Below are 15,464 nucleotides of genomic sequence, written 5' to 3' on the forward strand. Positions count from 1 at the left end.
ATTACAAGTTCTAGAATGAGTACCGAGGTATCATTGTACTTTGTTATGTTACCATGTGATTATGCAAACAAAAGACAATGAGAACAATAATGTGTTAGTTTAAACTAAATTAATGATAGGTTGAGGTTTCAAGTTTAGCTGGTGAATATGATAGTATTCTTAAGTGGAGAATGTGAAAAAAATTTTGCTATGCTTAACTTTTAAGCTGCTAGGCAAACTTAGTCAATAAAAAAAATGATCAACACCCAAGATGGGAAACTTGAAACATCTTCAGTTCTTCCAGAATCTAGTCTTACAGGTATAATTTCATTATTTTATTGCAAGTAATGCGAACTCTCTGCATTTCAGAAAATACATGTGAAATATAAATATAAGAACATATTCCAAAATGACTCATATACAATGAATGTATTTTCTACATTTGTTAGACTATATATAGTTTATAACACAAACAGCCATATAGGAGAAGACAAGCTCACCCACTGAAATCTCTAAGGATTCAAGGTTGTATGTTTTCTCTCTGCTTTATATCTTGTTTATATTTTACACAAAAGCCGCAATTTCACACAGAAATAGTTACTATATGCAAATAAGATCACTGTGCTATGGGTGCTCTTAGTATTCTGACAAGGCAACACTGACACTTTAGAATATAAAACTTCCATTAACAGGCAATAAAGTCTGTCTATGTGTTATCCTTCATAGATAAAAATTATACACTAGTATATTATTATGATGATGATTATTAATCTATGTGTGGCTTCACATAAGTTTTCAGTGGGAGTGAGTATTTTGCATGAAGCTCTGACCAAGTTTTCCCTGAGTCCAATACAATAGAATTTCTGAAATATAGAGAGGGCTGGGTTAGGAATGCAATTTGTGGTAAACCTGGACAACCCTTATACAGCCTCATTAACTGATGCTCTAAGGAAATGATTCTCTTAAGACAGACAAAATGAAGCCAACAATCTTCACTGACTGTTGTCCCACAGCATATTAATATATGATATGCAGCCCTCGAGCCCTCAGCAGATGCATTAGCTAGCTGAACATTTCCTTCTGGTCAACATTAGCTATAGGATTTACATAATCTGAACTATCAGCAGTTCTATACCAGCAGGAAGAGTAAAATGAATCACAGTAAAAACAATAAAATCTGTTGCATGATGAACAAACCTAAAACTCTAATGAAGTATGTTTATCCAGAAGGAAGGAAACATACACAAAGGCACTGCCATCATCAGTTTATTTCACCATATTCCTCAGAATGTATTAAAATAGTATTATTCTAGGGACCTCCCACAGTCATTTACGACACCCTCAAAAGCTACAATAAGTGATGAAAGAGAATAATTGGCCCACAGAATTCACAAACATGATTACCTGATAGTCTGGTTTTGTAAAATAATCCAAAGAGGAGATGTGGTCCAGAAAGATGTTAAATTCTGGAGGGAGATGTTTCAACATAAGCCTGTGTTCATACCTCTCCTTAATAGAGCCTACTTGCTCCTGGGAAGAAAAGGGAAATGGAACCAAAATCAATTTCTCTGAGCAGCTACACAGTAAGAGCCTCTCAGTAACAGTCTCAAGGGTATGTATTGGGGAATGAGATCATGCATAATAAAGTATAAGGCAAAAATTGAGTTCATACTAATAGCTTAATGCACACTGCTTTAAAGTTGGTGGGGGTAGGGTGGAAGAGAAGGACTCTAATGCAGAGTCAAAGGGTAACAGAGTTCTACATCAGTAAATCAGTAGATCCCCCAAAGAAAAAGCTGATATTAAATCTGGTCTATGGTTCATTATCAACACCACTGTTTACAGTTTTCAAATCAAACAATATAATGTGACAAATAAAATTAAGACTTTCATTGATTTATAAAAAAAAGAAGAAAGAGAACTAGTGAAAATAAAAACTAAGAGAGAGGACTAGAAATCAAATCAGAATAACTGTACTAAAATTAGTATCTATTTCTGTGTATACAGAAATAGTAGTAAAAACTAACTAGATCCCTAACAGCTTATATAGAGAAAAAACATACATATTGGATATGATATAGTTAAAATGCTTGTAAATTTCAATTCTTACATGTAAATATATTTTCAACAAAAGTGCCTAACAAGGAGAAATTTTTATTCCTTCCCCTACCCCAAACTGACTTTCCCATTTCCAAAATTACCTTGTCCTTTATTTTTCTCCACGGCAGTTGACCAACCACAAACTCCACCAGCATGTAGAATAAGGACCAAAGGTCATCATGTCTTCCCATTTCCTTCATAAGCAAAACAAGATTCAATCACATGGTATTACCACTCCTTCTGCGTTTATTATTGTCTAAGGCCTAATCATCATGTTTCATCTTATAATAAGGCCTACAAATTTAAATATATTTCCCACAAATTATCTGATAACTATATATCTACACAGCTAATAGCAATATACATGGCAGAATAGATGTACTGAAGAACTTTGATACAAAGAATACCCCCAAACCCAGAAATTCTGAAAATATAATTAAGAGCCTATTATTTAATAAATGAATTCAGTAAGAAGTAAGAGAAGGTAGCTGCTAAGGGCTCAGGGAAGGGAGATGGGAAATTAGGGTTTAGTTCATACAGAGTTATAGTGTTGCAAAGTGAAAAAGTTCTAGAAACCTGTGTCACAAAAATGTGAATATAACTAACACTATCCATCGCACACTTAAAATGGTTAAGATGGTAAGTTTAATATGCATTTTTACCACAATTAAAAAAAAAGTAAGAGAAATAGAGCCAAAATTAAAGGAAAGCTGGAAAGAATCGAAGCCAGCTGATGCCAAAGCTCAGGTTTGGCTGTTGTAGAGCTGTCTGTCATAGGCTTTATCAACCAGTTTTATCAGTCAGGGAGGGGACAGATATAAAAGCTCTGAGCTTACACAAGAAGGCCGTAACTGAACAACTCCCCCTACCATCACCACACAGGTAGACCCTCAGAGGGCTGTCTGTAGTGCAACATTTGGTGTCTACATTATACTACAACATTTTCCTGTAGAACTGAACCATTATCAAGGAATAAACAGAGAGGAAAAAAGAATTTGCCCTGAGAATGTGTTACTGCAGGCCTACCTCTCACTCAGATTTGGTGTTTAAATTTACAACACTTTTGTGGTCTAGCCAACCAATCCCAGGAATGAAGTATTTTCTGTGTGACTCTGATGATAGATGCAAATGAAAATCCTCTCAAGACAAAAATACTCTTAAATTCAGGACTTCTATGAGGCCCAGCAAATAAAAGTTCATTATGTGCAATTAGAAAGTAGGCTATCATAGGTTAATAACAAGGCAAACTATAATGACAGAATTAGATACTCAAAAATTTCAGGGATACAATAATAGGATAAAGAATAGAAAATAAGAAAATGTTAAAATAAAAATGTCATGAAAAAGGAACCACATTTTATCCAAAAAGATAGGAAGACCAATTAGATTTGGAAAGAGACCACTCCTCACCAAAAACTCCAGAAATAAATCATACAATTATAAAAATTAAAAACTCAATGGATAGGTTGAAAAGCTGATCGAAGAGCAGAAAAAAGAACTGATGAATGGAAGACAGATCTAGAGCAATTCTCTAGAATGCAACACAGAGACATAAAGAATTAGGAAATCTGAGAGTGAACTTAAGAGGCACAGAGGACAGAATAAAAAGGTCTAACATATATCAATTTGCAGATGTGAAAAAAACCAGAAACACCAAGACACATCATAATTACATCACCCAAGATTAAAGATAAGGAGAGAATTTTAGAAGCAGCAACAGAAAAGGAGACAGTTACCTACAAAGGAGTCCCCATAAGACTATCAGCTGATTTCTCAAAAGAAACCTTACAGGCAAGAAGGGGCTATAAAGAAGTATTCCAAGTCATGAAAGGCAAGAACCTACATCCAAGATTGCTCTATCCAACAGAGCTATCATTTAGAATAAAAGGGAAGATAAAAAGTGCTTCCCAGATAAGTTAAAGGAGTTCATCATCACCAAGCCCTTATTATATGTAATGTTAAAGGAACTTATCTAAGAAAAAGAAGATGAAAAATATGAACAGTAAAATGACAACAAATTCATAGCTATCAACCACCGAACCTAAGAAAACAAAAACAAAAACAAACTAAGCAAACAACTAGAACAGGAACAGATTCACAGAAATGGAGATCACACGGAGGGTTATCAGTGGGGAAGGGGAGAATGGGAGGAAAAGGTACAGGGAATAAGAAACTTCATTGGTAGGCATAAAATAGACAGGGGGAAGTTAAGAATAGTATAGAAAATGGAGAAGCCAAAGAACTTATATGTGTGACCCAGGGACATGAACTAAGTGGGAGCATGGGGGGGATGGTGCAGAGTGGGGGGTGGCAGGGCAGAGGGGCATAAAGGGGTGGAAAAAATGGAACCATAATAGCATAATCAATAAAATATACAAAAAAAGAGAGAAAAAGACAGAGAAAAAGGGAAAGGCAGTATTTAAAAAAGTAATGCCTGAGAATTTTCCAGAATCATAGAAACACGAATGTTCAGATCAGAATGTTCACATGACTCCCAAACAGAACAGAATCGCATCCACACCTAAGCACATCTGAATGCATCTGCAGGATACCCAAGACAAAAGTAAATATCAAAAGTAGGGAAAGAAAAGTAAAAAATTATATATAAGATAACAACAATTAAATGGACAATGATCTTCTCAATAGCAACCAGAAAACAGTAATTTCTTCAACATACTGAGATAAAACAAGTATGAACAAAGGATTAAAATGTAAGACAATAGTAAGATGAAATGAACAGAGTTCAGGTGTGCTAAAGAGTCCTTGTTTTGTTTGGGATTTATTCATGTTAAAAGTTAAGGTACCAACCCCTCCTCCACACATCTCCACTCAGAAATCAAGTGTATTATACTTAGAAATTACCAAATCAGGATTGCAGAGTATGGAATAAAGAAGCGTATCAGAATTATCTGGGAAATCTTTTTAAATTACACAAGCGCCTGTGAAGGTTTCACTAGTTGCACTCCCATACCACCACATAAACTGACAAGCATTGTGAAGTGGTATTAAGCATTCTACTCAGCTGAGTCGGGAGCCAAAAAGATAGTGTATAGCAGGGACCACTGCTACACTCTACCAGGTTCCTCTTGGTTCCAAGACCACATGGATAACAAATAGGCAAGTTAACAGAGTAACTTTCAGAGCACTCTGTGCTGGGATGCTTTTAGTAGACATCTCTCCTCTTCAAATTAAAAAATATATATACATATACATTTTATATATAATCTCATGTATTATATATAATACATATATAATCTCTTTCTACTAGCAACTTTGGAAATGCTTACAGAGCTATTATGATTTCTGAACATGTTTATATTATCTCAAAAAGAATGTCGTATATCAAAGATCTGAAGTTGACATAAATCTTGAATAGATTTAATTATGAAGCCTAATACTTATAAAATTTTGTAAGACTATCTGGAAAATAAGAGTACTTTATTTTCAAGGTTAGATGCTATAAAATAAAGCTACACTGAATTAAACCAAATGAGCTAAAATGCTTGCCAGAGTGCTACCTACTGATAAAAATATTTTTCGTATTTCCAATTTACAATCACATTATAAGAAACCAAATTAACTGGAATATAACATATAAGACCTCAGCATACTCTTCCTAATACATTTAGCATTAGTCAAATTTTCAGTAAAGCAATTTTGGCGTCACAAAACAAAACTAAGGTAACAAAAGATCAGAAAGACTTACCTTTATTTTCATAGGGAATAACTTGTTAAATTTCTCAACTCTATCCAAACAAATTCAAGGATTGAGAACCTATAAAATACTCATCTTTTCTACTCATAATTTTTAGGTTAAGGAAAAAAATCAGTAGAACAAAAAGATGAAACTAACAAAATGGCCAAATTTTAAAAAAGGAGGGGGGATTTTTAAAATTTTTAAATTGTCTGCACTTGAGATCTTCATGAAAACAAAGATCTGATAGAGTTATCACAGATTAGATGAATTTTCACAAATTAATGACCCCCCACATTTCATTAGGTATTGATAGTATGATATGCCCAAATAACTTCTAGAAATAGAATACAAATGTTTTATTTCTTCAAGATTCTATATTAAATCCATTAATACTTACACCTATTAAGGACACAAGATTCCCATATACAGAGTTCATTATTCTCTTTTCTGGCAAATCCAATTTTACTTTCGATGCAGTTGCACACACCTGCTACCCACTATACCTTACCATGTAGTATTATGTCTCTCCCTCTGCTCCAAGGCACTTCCCACATCTTTGCACTTTAATGATACCCAATTCAAGCCATCAGCATGCTTATATAGATATGACTCTAGTTCAGATACCTACTCTGTTCCGATGAGCATTGATTGATGCATAACGAACTGTCCCTCTAAAACCTGCCACAGCTCGAGGCTACAATGAAAACAAGAAATAATAAATGAGCTTCAAATAGCAGAAGATTCAGTATACTTGAGCCCATAAAGATGTGAGAAATGTACATTATTGTCACAATAAAACACTATTTAAACTCTAACTTTTTACTGTGAAATTATAAAAATTCAAAATCATGAATACATGGAACAGACTGACATCTCAGAGGGGCACAGGTTGCGGGAGGACTGAAGAGATTAGCCAAAGAACATATACGCAGAGCCCATGGATGCAGACAAAAATGTGGCGAAGACCAGGGGGTGGGGTGAGTGGGGCCTGGGTGGAGGGGGCAAAAGGGAAAAATGGGGGGCATCTGTAACAGTATTAACAATAAATAAAAATAAATTTATTGTTTAATTAAAATTAAAAGAAAACCAGAGAGCATGTTAAAACAACAATAACATTTTAGTTATCAATGATTCTATCTACATTTTAAAATAAAGTGGCATTTATAACAAACTCTGTATATTAAAAACCATTAAATGCTTTCATATACGCAGAATCATGCCAAGCATCACAGTATATACACCAATATTCAGGTTTTAGTTACAAGTAAGTGTATTAAGAGCATGAGAAATCTCTAAGTAATCTAAGATGCCAACCTCTTCGTGCCTTAGTTATTTCATTCAAACGCAACTCAAAGATGGTGGCAACTAGTATCCTTCCTTATATACGCACGCAATTCATGTATTCATAAGTTCAAGTTAATGAGTATTTATTATGTCCCAGGTACTGGGAATAAATCCAAATATGAAAAACACAGGATTTCAGTTCTCAGATCAATTTAGAATAAAAAGTACAAACTTTTTTTACTTCGCCTAGAAGACATTCTATGACCTGGCACTGGCCTCATTCCAAAATGGACTTATTTGTGATTTATCCCAATGAAGAGACTAGCAAGCGCAATTACTGCCCCCAATGGCTAGCTCTTCTGCTCAAATGTCAGTTCTTCAGAGAAATATTCCTTACTTATATTTATCAAAAATACTACCTACCCATGCAATGCCACTTTATTCTTTTACTGTGCTTCATTTTTTTCTCGTAACAGCCTTCACTACTAAAAATTAATTCTATTTATATTTTCACTTGTTCACTGCCTGTCTTCTTCCATCAGAATATAACCTCTGTAATGGCAGGGTCTTTGTCTTGCTCATTTTACAGACATAGAAACAGGTTCTGAGAGGTAAGTAAACTTGTCTGAGGACACAGAATTAGCAGGTGATAAAACCAGACATCAGCCAAGGTCTTTTGACTTGAAATCATACACTGTTTCCACTCTACTGCTTCACAAGGACCAAGTCAGTAACCTAAAGATTCATCAGTGGCACAATAATAGCTTACTATGAAAACTGACAAATTTGAAAATGATCACAGCCAATAATTTCACTGGTAGAATTTATCTGTTTTCAGTAATTTTAAATTATCCTCAATTAACATGCATCACTTTTATAGTCAGAAAAAGTGTATAACAAATTTAAAAAATCTTTAGTTATCAGAATTGTTTGGTCATATGCTATAAGATAAATATTCTGTATATTATTCCTGTTTGTTCATCCATGTTTAATCTATTCAAATTAGTTGTCTATTTCTTCTTTCATAAAATTGTCTCTTCCCCTTTAATTTTTAAGATTTAACTATACCAAAAATATTTCTTTGTATTTAATGCCAAGTCTCAATAATCAAAAAATTTTGCAATGTATTTAAATACATTGCAAAATGTATTTAAATACATTTTCTTAGTTGCCATTCATGGAAAATCATAGTCAAATCTCAATATTTTCCTAAAACATCATGACTAACAGGAATATCTAATATTCTCACTCTGACTGATAAAACTCTGAGGATGGAGATTTCTTTCTAGAAGAAAAATGTGTAAGAGGATATATGTCAAAGCCCTTTTCACTAAATAACATTTCAGAGGTTGTACTTTTATTCATTAGTTCACAAGAGTCTTCAGTAACACAAAAATGTTTTTGTAACATGTAGTATCACCCAAGTATTTTTATTTCAATAACTGTTAGGATGAAAATACCCAGATGTATTATCACACTCTGCATCTAAGTCCATGATTAATTGGGCACCCAGACTTTCCCCTGATGGGTTCTAGCCAATATAAGCCCAGGAAGCTTTCCAGTTAGGAGTATCCCTGGCCTGGCTCTGACCTTGCTTCTGCCACTGAAAAGGTTGAAATATTACTCAACCAACTGGGGCAAACAGTTAACATACACAAATAACTGTAATTCAAAACAGATTAGACTGAACACCATTAGCAAAGTACAATGAGCTACAAAAGTCTAGGAGTGGTAAGGATTAGTTCCATTTGGTGGAAAGGAAGAAGGAAAAGTCCTATGTAAAAAGGAAAAGTTTTAAGAATCAGGCAACTTTTAACTGGACCTTGACACAGGCGATCTCTTGAAACTTCCCTAACTGATGGCACTTCAGCTGACAGCTATCAAAATAACATTGTTTTTGACCCAGCAATTTCACTTCTAGAAATTTATACAGATATACTAGCATATATGTAAAAATAATGCATGTACAAGTTCATTCACTACATTAGTGTTTGTGATAGCAAAAGACTGTAAGTAACCCAAATGTTCATCAATAGGGGACTGATTAAATAAATTACAGTACATTCATATAATGGAATATACTTTATGGCTGCAAAAAAGGAAGAATTTCTGTATTCTGATATGGAAAGAACTAGATACACTGATAACTGAATACAACGTGAGGAATGTACATCATGCTACCTTTTAAGTAGAAAAGAAATGAGAATATAAATTCATATTTATTATATATGCATAAAGAAATTCTAGAAGAATATATTAAGAAACTAATAGCAATAAAATTACCTAAAGAAGGAGTGAGGGATAAAAGCAAACAGGAATAAGGGAATTTGGAATAGGGGTGAAATAGAGATGTTTCACTGTTTACCTTTTAATTTTTCTAAAGTCAAATTTATTAAAGCACAGTTTTATATACATTAAAATTCATACTTAGGTATACAGAGCTCTCTGAGCTTTCACAAAGATATACAAGGTCTGTCTGGAAAAAGTCCAGCCATTGTTAATGTAAAAAGAATGTTTTGCGTGACATCGATGTAACCTGGTAGCCGGAGAGAGTGGATTGGAGTGACGTGTGAACCATGATGACTTCACTGTACTAGTCAGTGGGGACGGCAGATGCCCTTGAGTCAGCATGTGCACTGTGTGGCCATTGCATTCAAAATGACTTAGCAAGTAAAGCAATGAATATGCATTAAATTTTGCATTAAGCATGAACATTCCTCCATGGAAACTATTCAGATGATTGAGAAGGCAGCAGATATGGGAAACTAGTGATTGGCAGCTTCATCACGATAACAGGCCTGCTCATGAATCACATCTCGTGCAGTTTTGGGTGAAACATCAAACCACCCATGTGACTCAGCCCTCCTAAGCCTAGATTTGGCACCCTGTGACTCTTGGCTTTTCCCCAAACTAAAATCACCTTTGAAAGGGAAAAGATTTCAGACCATTGATGAGATTCAGGAAAATACAATGGGGCAGCTGATGGCAATTGGGAGAACTGTGTGAGGTCCCAAGGTGCCTACTGTGAAGGGGAGTGATGCGTCATTGTCTTATGTACAATGTTCTTGTACCATCTATCTTCTTAAATAAATGTCTCTTTTTGTATCACATATCTGGATACCTTCTGGACAGACCTTATATAGTCATGTAGCAACCTCTGCAATCAAAATACAGATTATTTTGCCCTGACTGGTGTGGTTCAGTGGTTTGAGCACCGGTGACCTGCGAACTGGAAGCCTGCAGGTTCAATTTCTGGTCAGGCACATGCCTGGGTTATGGGCCAGGTCCCCAGTAGGGGATGTGTGAGAGCAACTGATCGATGTTTCTCTCCCTCTCTTTCTCCCTCCCTTCCCCTCTTCCTAAACATAAATAAATAAAGTCTTAAAGAAAAAAATAAAATATAGACCATTTCTATGGCTCCAAGTGTCCTTTAACACGCTTTGTTATTAACCCCTTCCCCTCCATTCCCAGTCTCTGACAACCCCTGTCTGTCACTACCCTTAGAATTGTCTGGGTCTTTTTTTTTTTTTTTTAAAGGTTTAACCATTCTAATTACTATGTAGTAGTACCTCACTATAGTTTTAATTTGCATTTTTCCTGATAACTAAAGGTGCTCAGCATTTGTTAATACACTTATTTGCCACCTGTAGCATCTCTTCTTTCATAGAATGTCTATCCAAAACTTTTGCTCATTTCCATTTTTTTTAAATTCCTGAGTTGTGAGAGTTGTTTATAGATTATGGATATATAGTCCTTTATCAGATGTGTTTTGCAAATATTTTTCCAAGTCTGTTAGTTGATTTTTCAATTTCTTAACAGTGTCTTTCAAAGGGCACAAGTGTTAATTTTTTAAAATTTATTTAATTATTGTTCAAGTATAGTTTTGTTTTTTACTCCCATCCCAGCCCACCTTCAAATATTAATTTAAAAAAAAATTTTTATTGTTATTATGACTGTCCCAATTTTCCCCCTTTGGCCCTCCTCCAGCCAGCTCATGCCCCACTCCCACAGTCAATCCCAACACTGTTCTCCATGTCCACGGGTAATTCATGTATGTTCTTTGAATAGTCCCTTCCCCTTCTTTCCATAATTATTCCCCTCTCCCCCTCCCTTCCGGCAGCTTACAGTCTGTTCCATGTTTCCATGCCTCTGGTTCTATTTTGCTCATTAGTTTATTTCATTTATTAGGTTCCTCTTATAGGTGAGACCATATGCTATTTGTCTTTAACCAACTGGCTTATTTCATTTAGCACAATACTCTCCAGTTCCATCCATACTATGGCAAATGGTAGTAGGAATTCCTTCTTCTGCTGCCTAATATTCTGCTGTGCAAATGTACCAGTTTTTTGATATACTCATTCACTGATGGACACTTAGGCTATTTTTAGCACTTGGCAATTATAAATAGCAATGCAATGAACATAGGGGTGCTTAAGTTCTTTTGAGTCGGTGATTCAAACTCTAAGGGTATGGTCCCAGCAGCACAAGTGCTGGGTCAAAAGGCAGTTCTATTTTTAATTTTTTGAGCAAATTCCATACTATTTTCCACAGTGGCTGTACCAGTCTGCATTCCCACCAACAGTGCACTAGGGTTCCCTTTTCTCCACATCCTCACCAGCACTTGTTCTTTGTTGATTTATTAATGATGGCCATTCTGATGGGTGTGAAGTGATATCTCATTGTGGTTTTAATCTGCATCTCTCTGATGGCTAGAGATGATGAATATCTTTTCATATGTTTATGGGTCATTTGTATGTCATCCTTGGAGAAGTGTCTATTCAGGTCCTTTACCCATTTTTTTAATTGAACTGTTTGTCTTCCTGGTGTTGAGCTGTACACTTTCTTTATATATTTTAGAAATTAAACCCTTATCAGAAGTATCATTGGCAAATATGTTCTCCCATACAGTCAGTTCCCTCTTCATTTTGATGATGATTTCTTTGCAGAAGTTTTTTAATTTGACATAATCCCATTTATTTCTTCATTTCCCTTGCCTAGGAGATATACTGGCAAAAATATGGCTATATGGGATATCTGATATTTTATTGCCTATGATTTCCTCTAGGACTTTTATGGTATCACAACTTAAGTACTTTATCCATTTTGAGTTTATTCTGATGTATAGTGTAAGTTGGTGGTCTAGTTTCTTTCTTGTGTTTGGGGGGTGGATGTACCAGTTGAGTTCTCCCAATACTGAAGATATTTTTACTCCATTGTATGCTCATGCTTCCTTTGTCAAGTATTAACTGACCATAGAGACATGAGTATATTTCTGGGCCCTCTATTCTGTTCCATTGATTTATATGTCTGTTCTTATGCCAAGTCCAAGACTGTTTTGATTACAGTGGTCTTGTAGTATAATTTCTTATCAGGTATTGTGATCCCTCCTACTTTGTTCTTTCTCAAGATTGCTGAGACTATTCAGGGTCATTTTTTGTTCCATATACATTTTTGAAATATCTGTTCTAGATCTGTGAAATAGACCATTGGTATTTTAAAAAAAGATTTATTTTTTAGAAAAGGAAAGAGAGGAAGAAAAAGAGGGAGAGATACACTAATGTGTGGTTGTCTCTCCTGTGCCCCCTACTGAGGACCTAGCTTGCAACCCAGGCATGTTCCCTGACTGGGAATCGAACCAGCAACCCTTTACTTTGCGTGCCTGCGCTCAATCCACTGAACTACACCAGCCAGGTCTATCGGTATTTAAATAAGAATTGTGTTGAATCTATAAGTTGCTTTGGGTAGTGTGGACATTTAAATGATACTAATTATTCCAATCCATGAACATGGTATATGTTTCCATTAATTTGTATCTTCCTCAGTTTCTTTCTTCAGTGTTCTATAGTTTTCTGAGTACAGGTACTTTACCTCCTTGGTTAAATTTATTCCCAGGTACTTTCTTTTTCTTGTTGCTATAGTAAATGGGATTTTTTTCTTAGTTTCTCTTTCTGATAGTTCACTGTTAATGCTCTAAAGTGCCATCGATTTCTGAATATTGACTTTTATCTGCTATTTTGCTAAATTCACTTATTAGATCTAGTAGCTTTTTGGTGGAGACTATAGGGTTCTCTGTGTACACTATCATATCATGTGCGAATAATGAGTTTTCCTTCCTCCTTCCAATTTGGATGGCTTTTCTTTCTTTTTCTTATCTGATCACTGTAACTAAGACTCCCAGTACTATGTTGAATCAGAGTGGTGAAAGTGAACAACCTTGCCTTGTTCCTGATCTTAGGGTTAAAGCTTTTAGTTTCTGCCCTTTGAGTATGATGTTGGCAGTAGGTTTCTCATATATGGCCTTTATTATGTTGAGGTGTGCTCTTTCTATTCCCACTTTGCTGAGTGTTTTTTATTATAAATTGGTGCTGAAAAAATCAAATGCTTTTTCAGCACCTACTGAATTGTCATCTACTGATCAAGTGATTCCTCTCAATTTTATGTGATATATTATGTTTACTGATTTGCAAATATCGTACCATCCTTGCATCCCTGGGATGAACCCCACTTGATCATGCATTTATAATCTTTTTAATGTATCACTGGATCCAGATTGCCAATATCTGGCTGAAAATTTTAGCATCTATGTTCATTGGAGATATTGGCCTGTAGCTTTCTTTCTTTGTTGTGTCTTTACTTGGGAACTACAATAACTGGGCCTTGTAAAAGGAGTTTGGGAGTCTTTCCTGTTTTTGAATTTTTTGGAATAGTTTGAGAAAGACAGGAGTTAGTTCTTCTTTAAATGTTTGGTATAATTCACCCATGAAACCATCTGGTTCAGGACACAAGTGTTAAATTTTGATGAATTTTAAATTCTTTTATTTTTGCAAAATATAAATACAGTATTATCTCTTGAAAAAGTATATTGGGCCCGAAAGAACTGGTAGAACTACAAGGAAGAAGGAAATGTATTTTAAGTAAAAAGAATACAATGAACAATGCTAAAAGGGAGGAAATTAGTGTGTTAGGCAAAAGAATTTGGTATGACTGGAGCAAATGGCAAGAAGAAATAATGGAAAAATAGGTTGAAATCAGATTAAGGATGGCCTTGAATGCAATATTAAGTTGTTTAGTTTATAATGTGCAGTCAAATAGAATTCATCAAAAAATTTTAAGTAGTAAAGTGATTATGATTATGAAAGTGCTTGACATGTTTACTCTGCTGGAAGTATAAAGACTAGATTGGAAGAAGGTAGGGAGACCAATGTGTGGCTATTTTAATAAGCCAAACAAGAAATCAGGAGACCTGTACAAGGACAGAAGCAGTATGAATGTGAAGAAGGGTATGGATGTTAGAGATAGAATCAGTTCCTAGAAGAATAAATGTAGAAGAAGAAGGGAAGGACTCTTGGCATGAGCCCTGATTTACTGCTAATCAGAGGAAGGGGATTCAGGGGGAAAAATGACACAGATAACTTTGTAATAAAACTTATTTCCTCCAGTGAAAATAAAGTATTTGAAATTCTGGAAAGGTAACAGAGAAAAAGACTTTTAATATTGTTCTTAATTAGGTCACTACAGCCCTAGGCACTGGAAGTTTCAGCTGAATGATCAAGAAGAAGAAAACATGGTATTCCAAGAGTTTAGATGCAAAGGGCCAATGTGAGATGCCAGCTGAAGGGCTAAGGAAACTGGGGCATGCTTTAAACCAGGGGAGCATGGAGATTGAGGTCTTTAAGCAAATAGAAATTCAACTCAATTTTACAAAGCTCCCTGAATCTGTTCTATACTCCAAAACAACTCCCCTTAGGTCTACAGATAAGAGGAAAAAAGCAAGGGTCTGGTTAATGCAAAATTAAGAACAGAGTTTGTCTAGGGCTGTAAAGACCAATATAATAGCAACTTCAAACTAAATGAAATTTGAAATTGAGTTCCTTGTTTGCTCTGGTCTCACTCAATTCAAGTGCTCAATAGGGCCATGTAGTTAGTGGCTACCATATCAGACAGTGCAGATACAGAACATTTCCATCTTCATGGTAAGTTCTGCTGGACAGTGCTGCTCAAGGAAAGAAAAGGGATGCTATTAGGAAAGGACCGCAGCATGTTTCTAAGGTAGTAACGACCTTCTTCTTAACCTAGATGGTGACCATGGATGTCTTCATAATCTTACTTACAAAAAAATCAAAATATTGTTTACCTGTATCTGTGAACACTTATTCTACCTTTTCTCAGTTACAATGAAAAAGTGTTTCTGCTCTTACATAATGGACTAACCTCACCATTTGTGCCAGGATTTCTTCCCCTGTGAGCTATGCAAGAACTTGGCTCCTATCATTGTTTCTGTTCTGTCCTACATTATCAGGGTTTTTTTTGGTTTTTTTTTTCACATCTCCTGGATCACTGCCATCAGTACACAAAGATGCTATAATAACTACTTTTTTTTTTTAACTCAGGAAGGAAGGATGGA

At 35.2% G+C, this 15,464-nt stretch overlaps 1 protein-coding gene across 3 annotated transcripts in view; it reads right to left on the reverse strand.

The window, feature by feature from the left end:
* Nucleotides 1–15,464, reverse strand: part of TTBK2 (tau tubulin kinase 2) — a 140,129-nt gene that overhangs the window by 46,361 nt on the left and 78,304 nt on the right. For all 3 annotated transcript variants that reach the window (XM_053665863.1, XM_037161671.2, XM_037161672.2), the window contains 3 exons: nucleotides 6,405–6,470; nucleotides 2,181–2,273; nucleotides 1,384–1,509 (listed from right to left, as the gene is read on the reverse strand). In XM_053665863.1, coding sequence (XP_053521838.1) covers nucleotides 1,384–1,509; nucleotides 2,181–2,273; nucleotides 6,405–6,470 — 285 coding nt within the window. The remainder of the gene's footprint in view (nucleotides 1–1,383; nucleotides 1,510–2,180; nucleotides 2,274–6,404; nucleotides 6,471–15,464) is intronic.

This window comes from Artibeus jamaicensis, unplaced genomic scaffold, assembly GCF_021234435.1.
Source record: "Artibeus jamaicensis isolate MK-2021 breed Jamaican fruit bat unplaced genomic scaffold, CSHL_Jam_final contig_1132, whole genome shotgun sequence".
Classification (NCBI taxonomy): domain Eukaryota; kingdom Metazoa; phylum Chordata; class Mammalia; order Chiroptera; family Phyllostomidae; genus Artibeus; species Artibeus jamaicensis.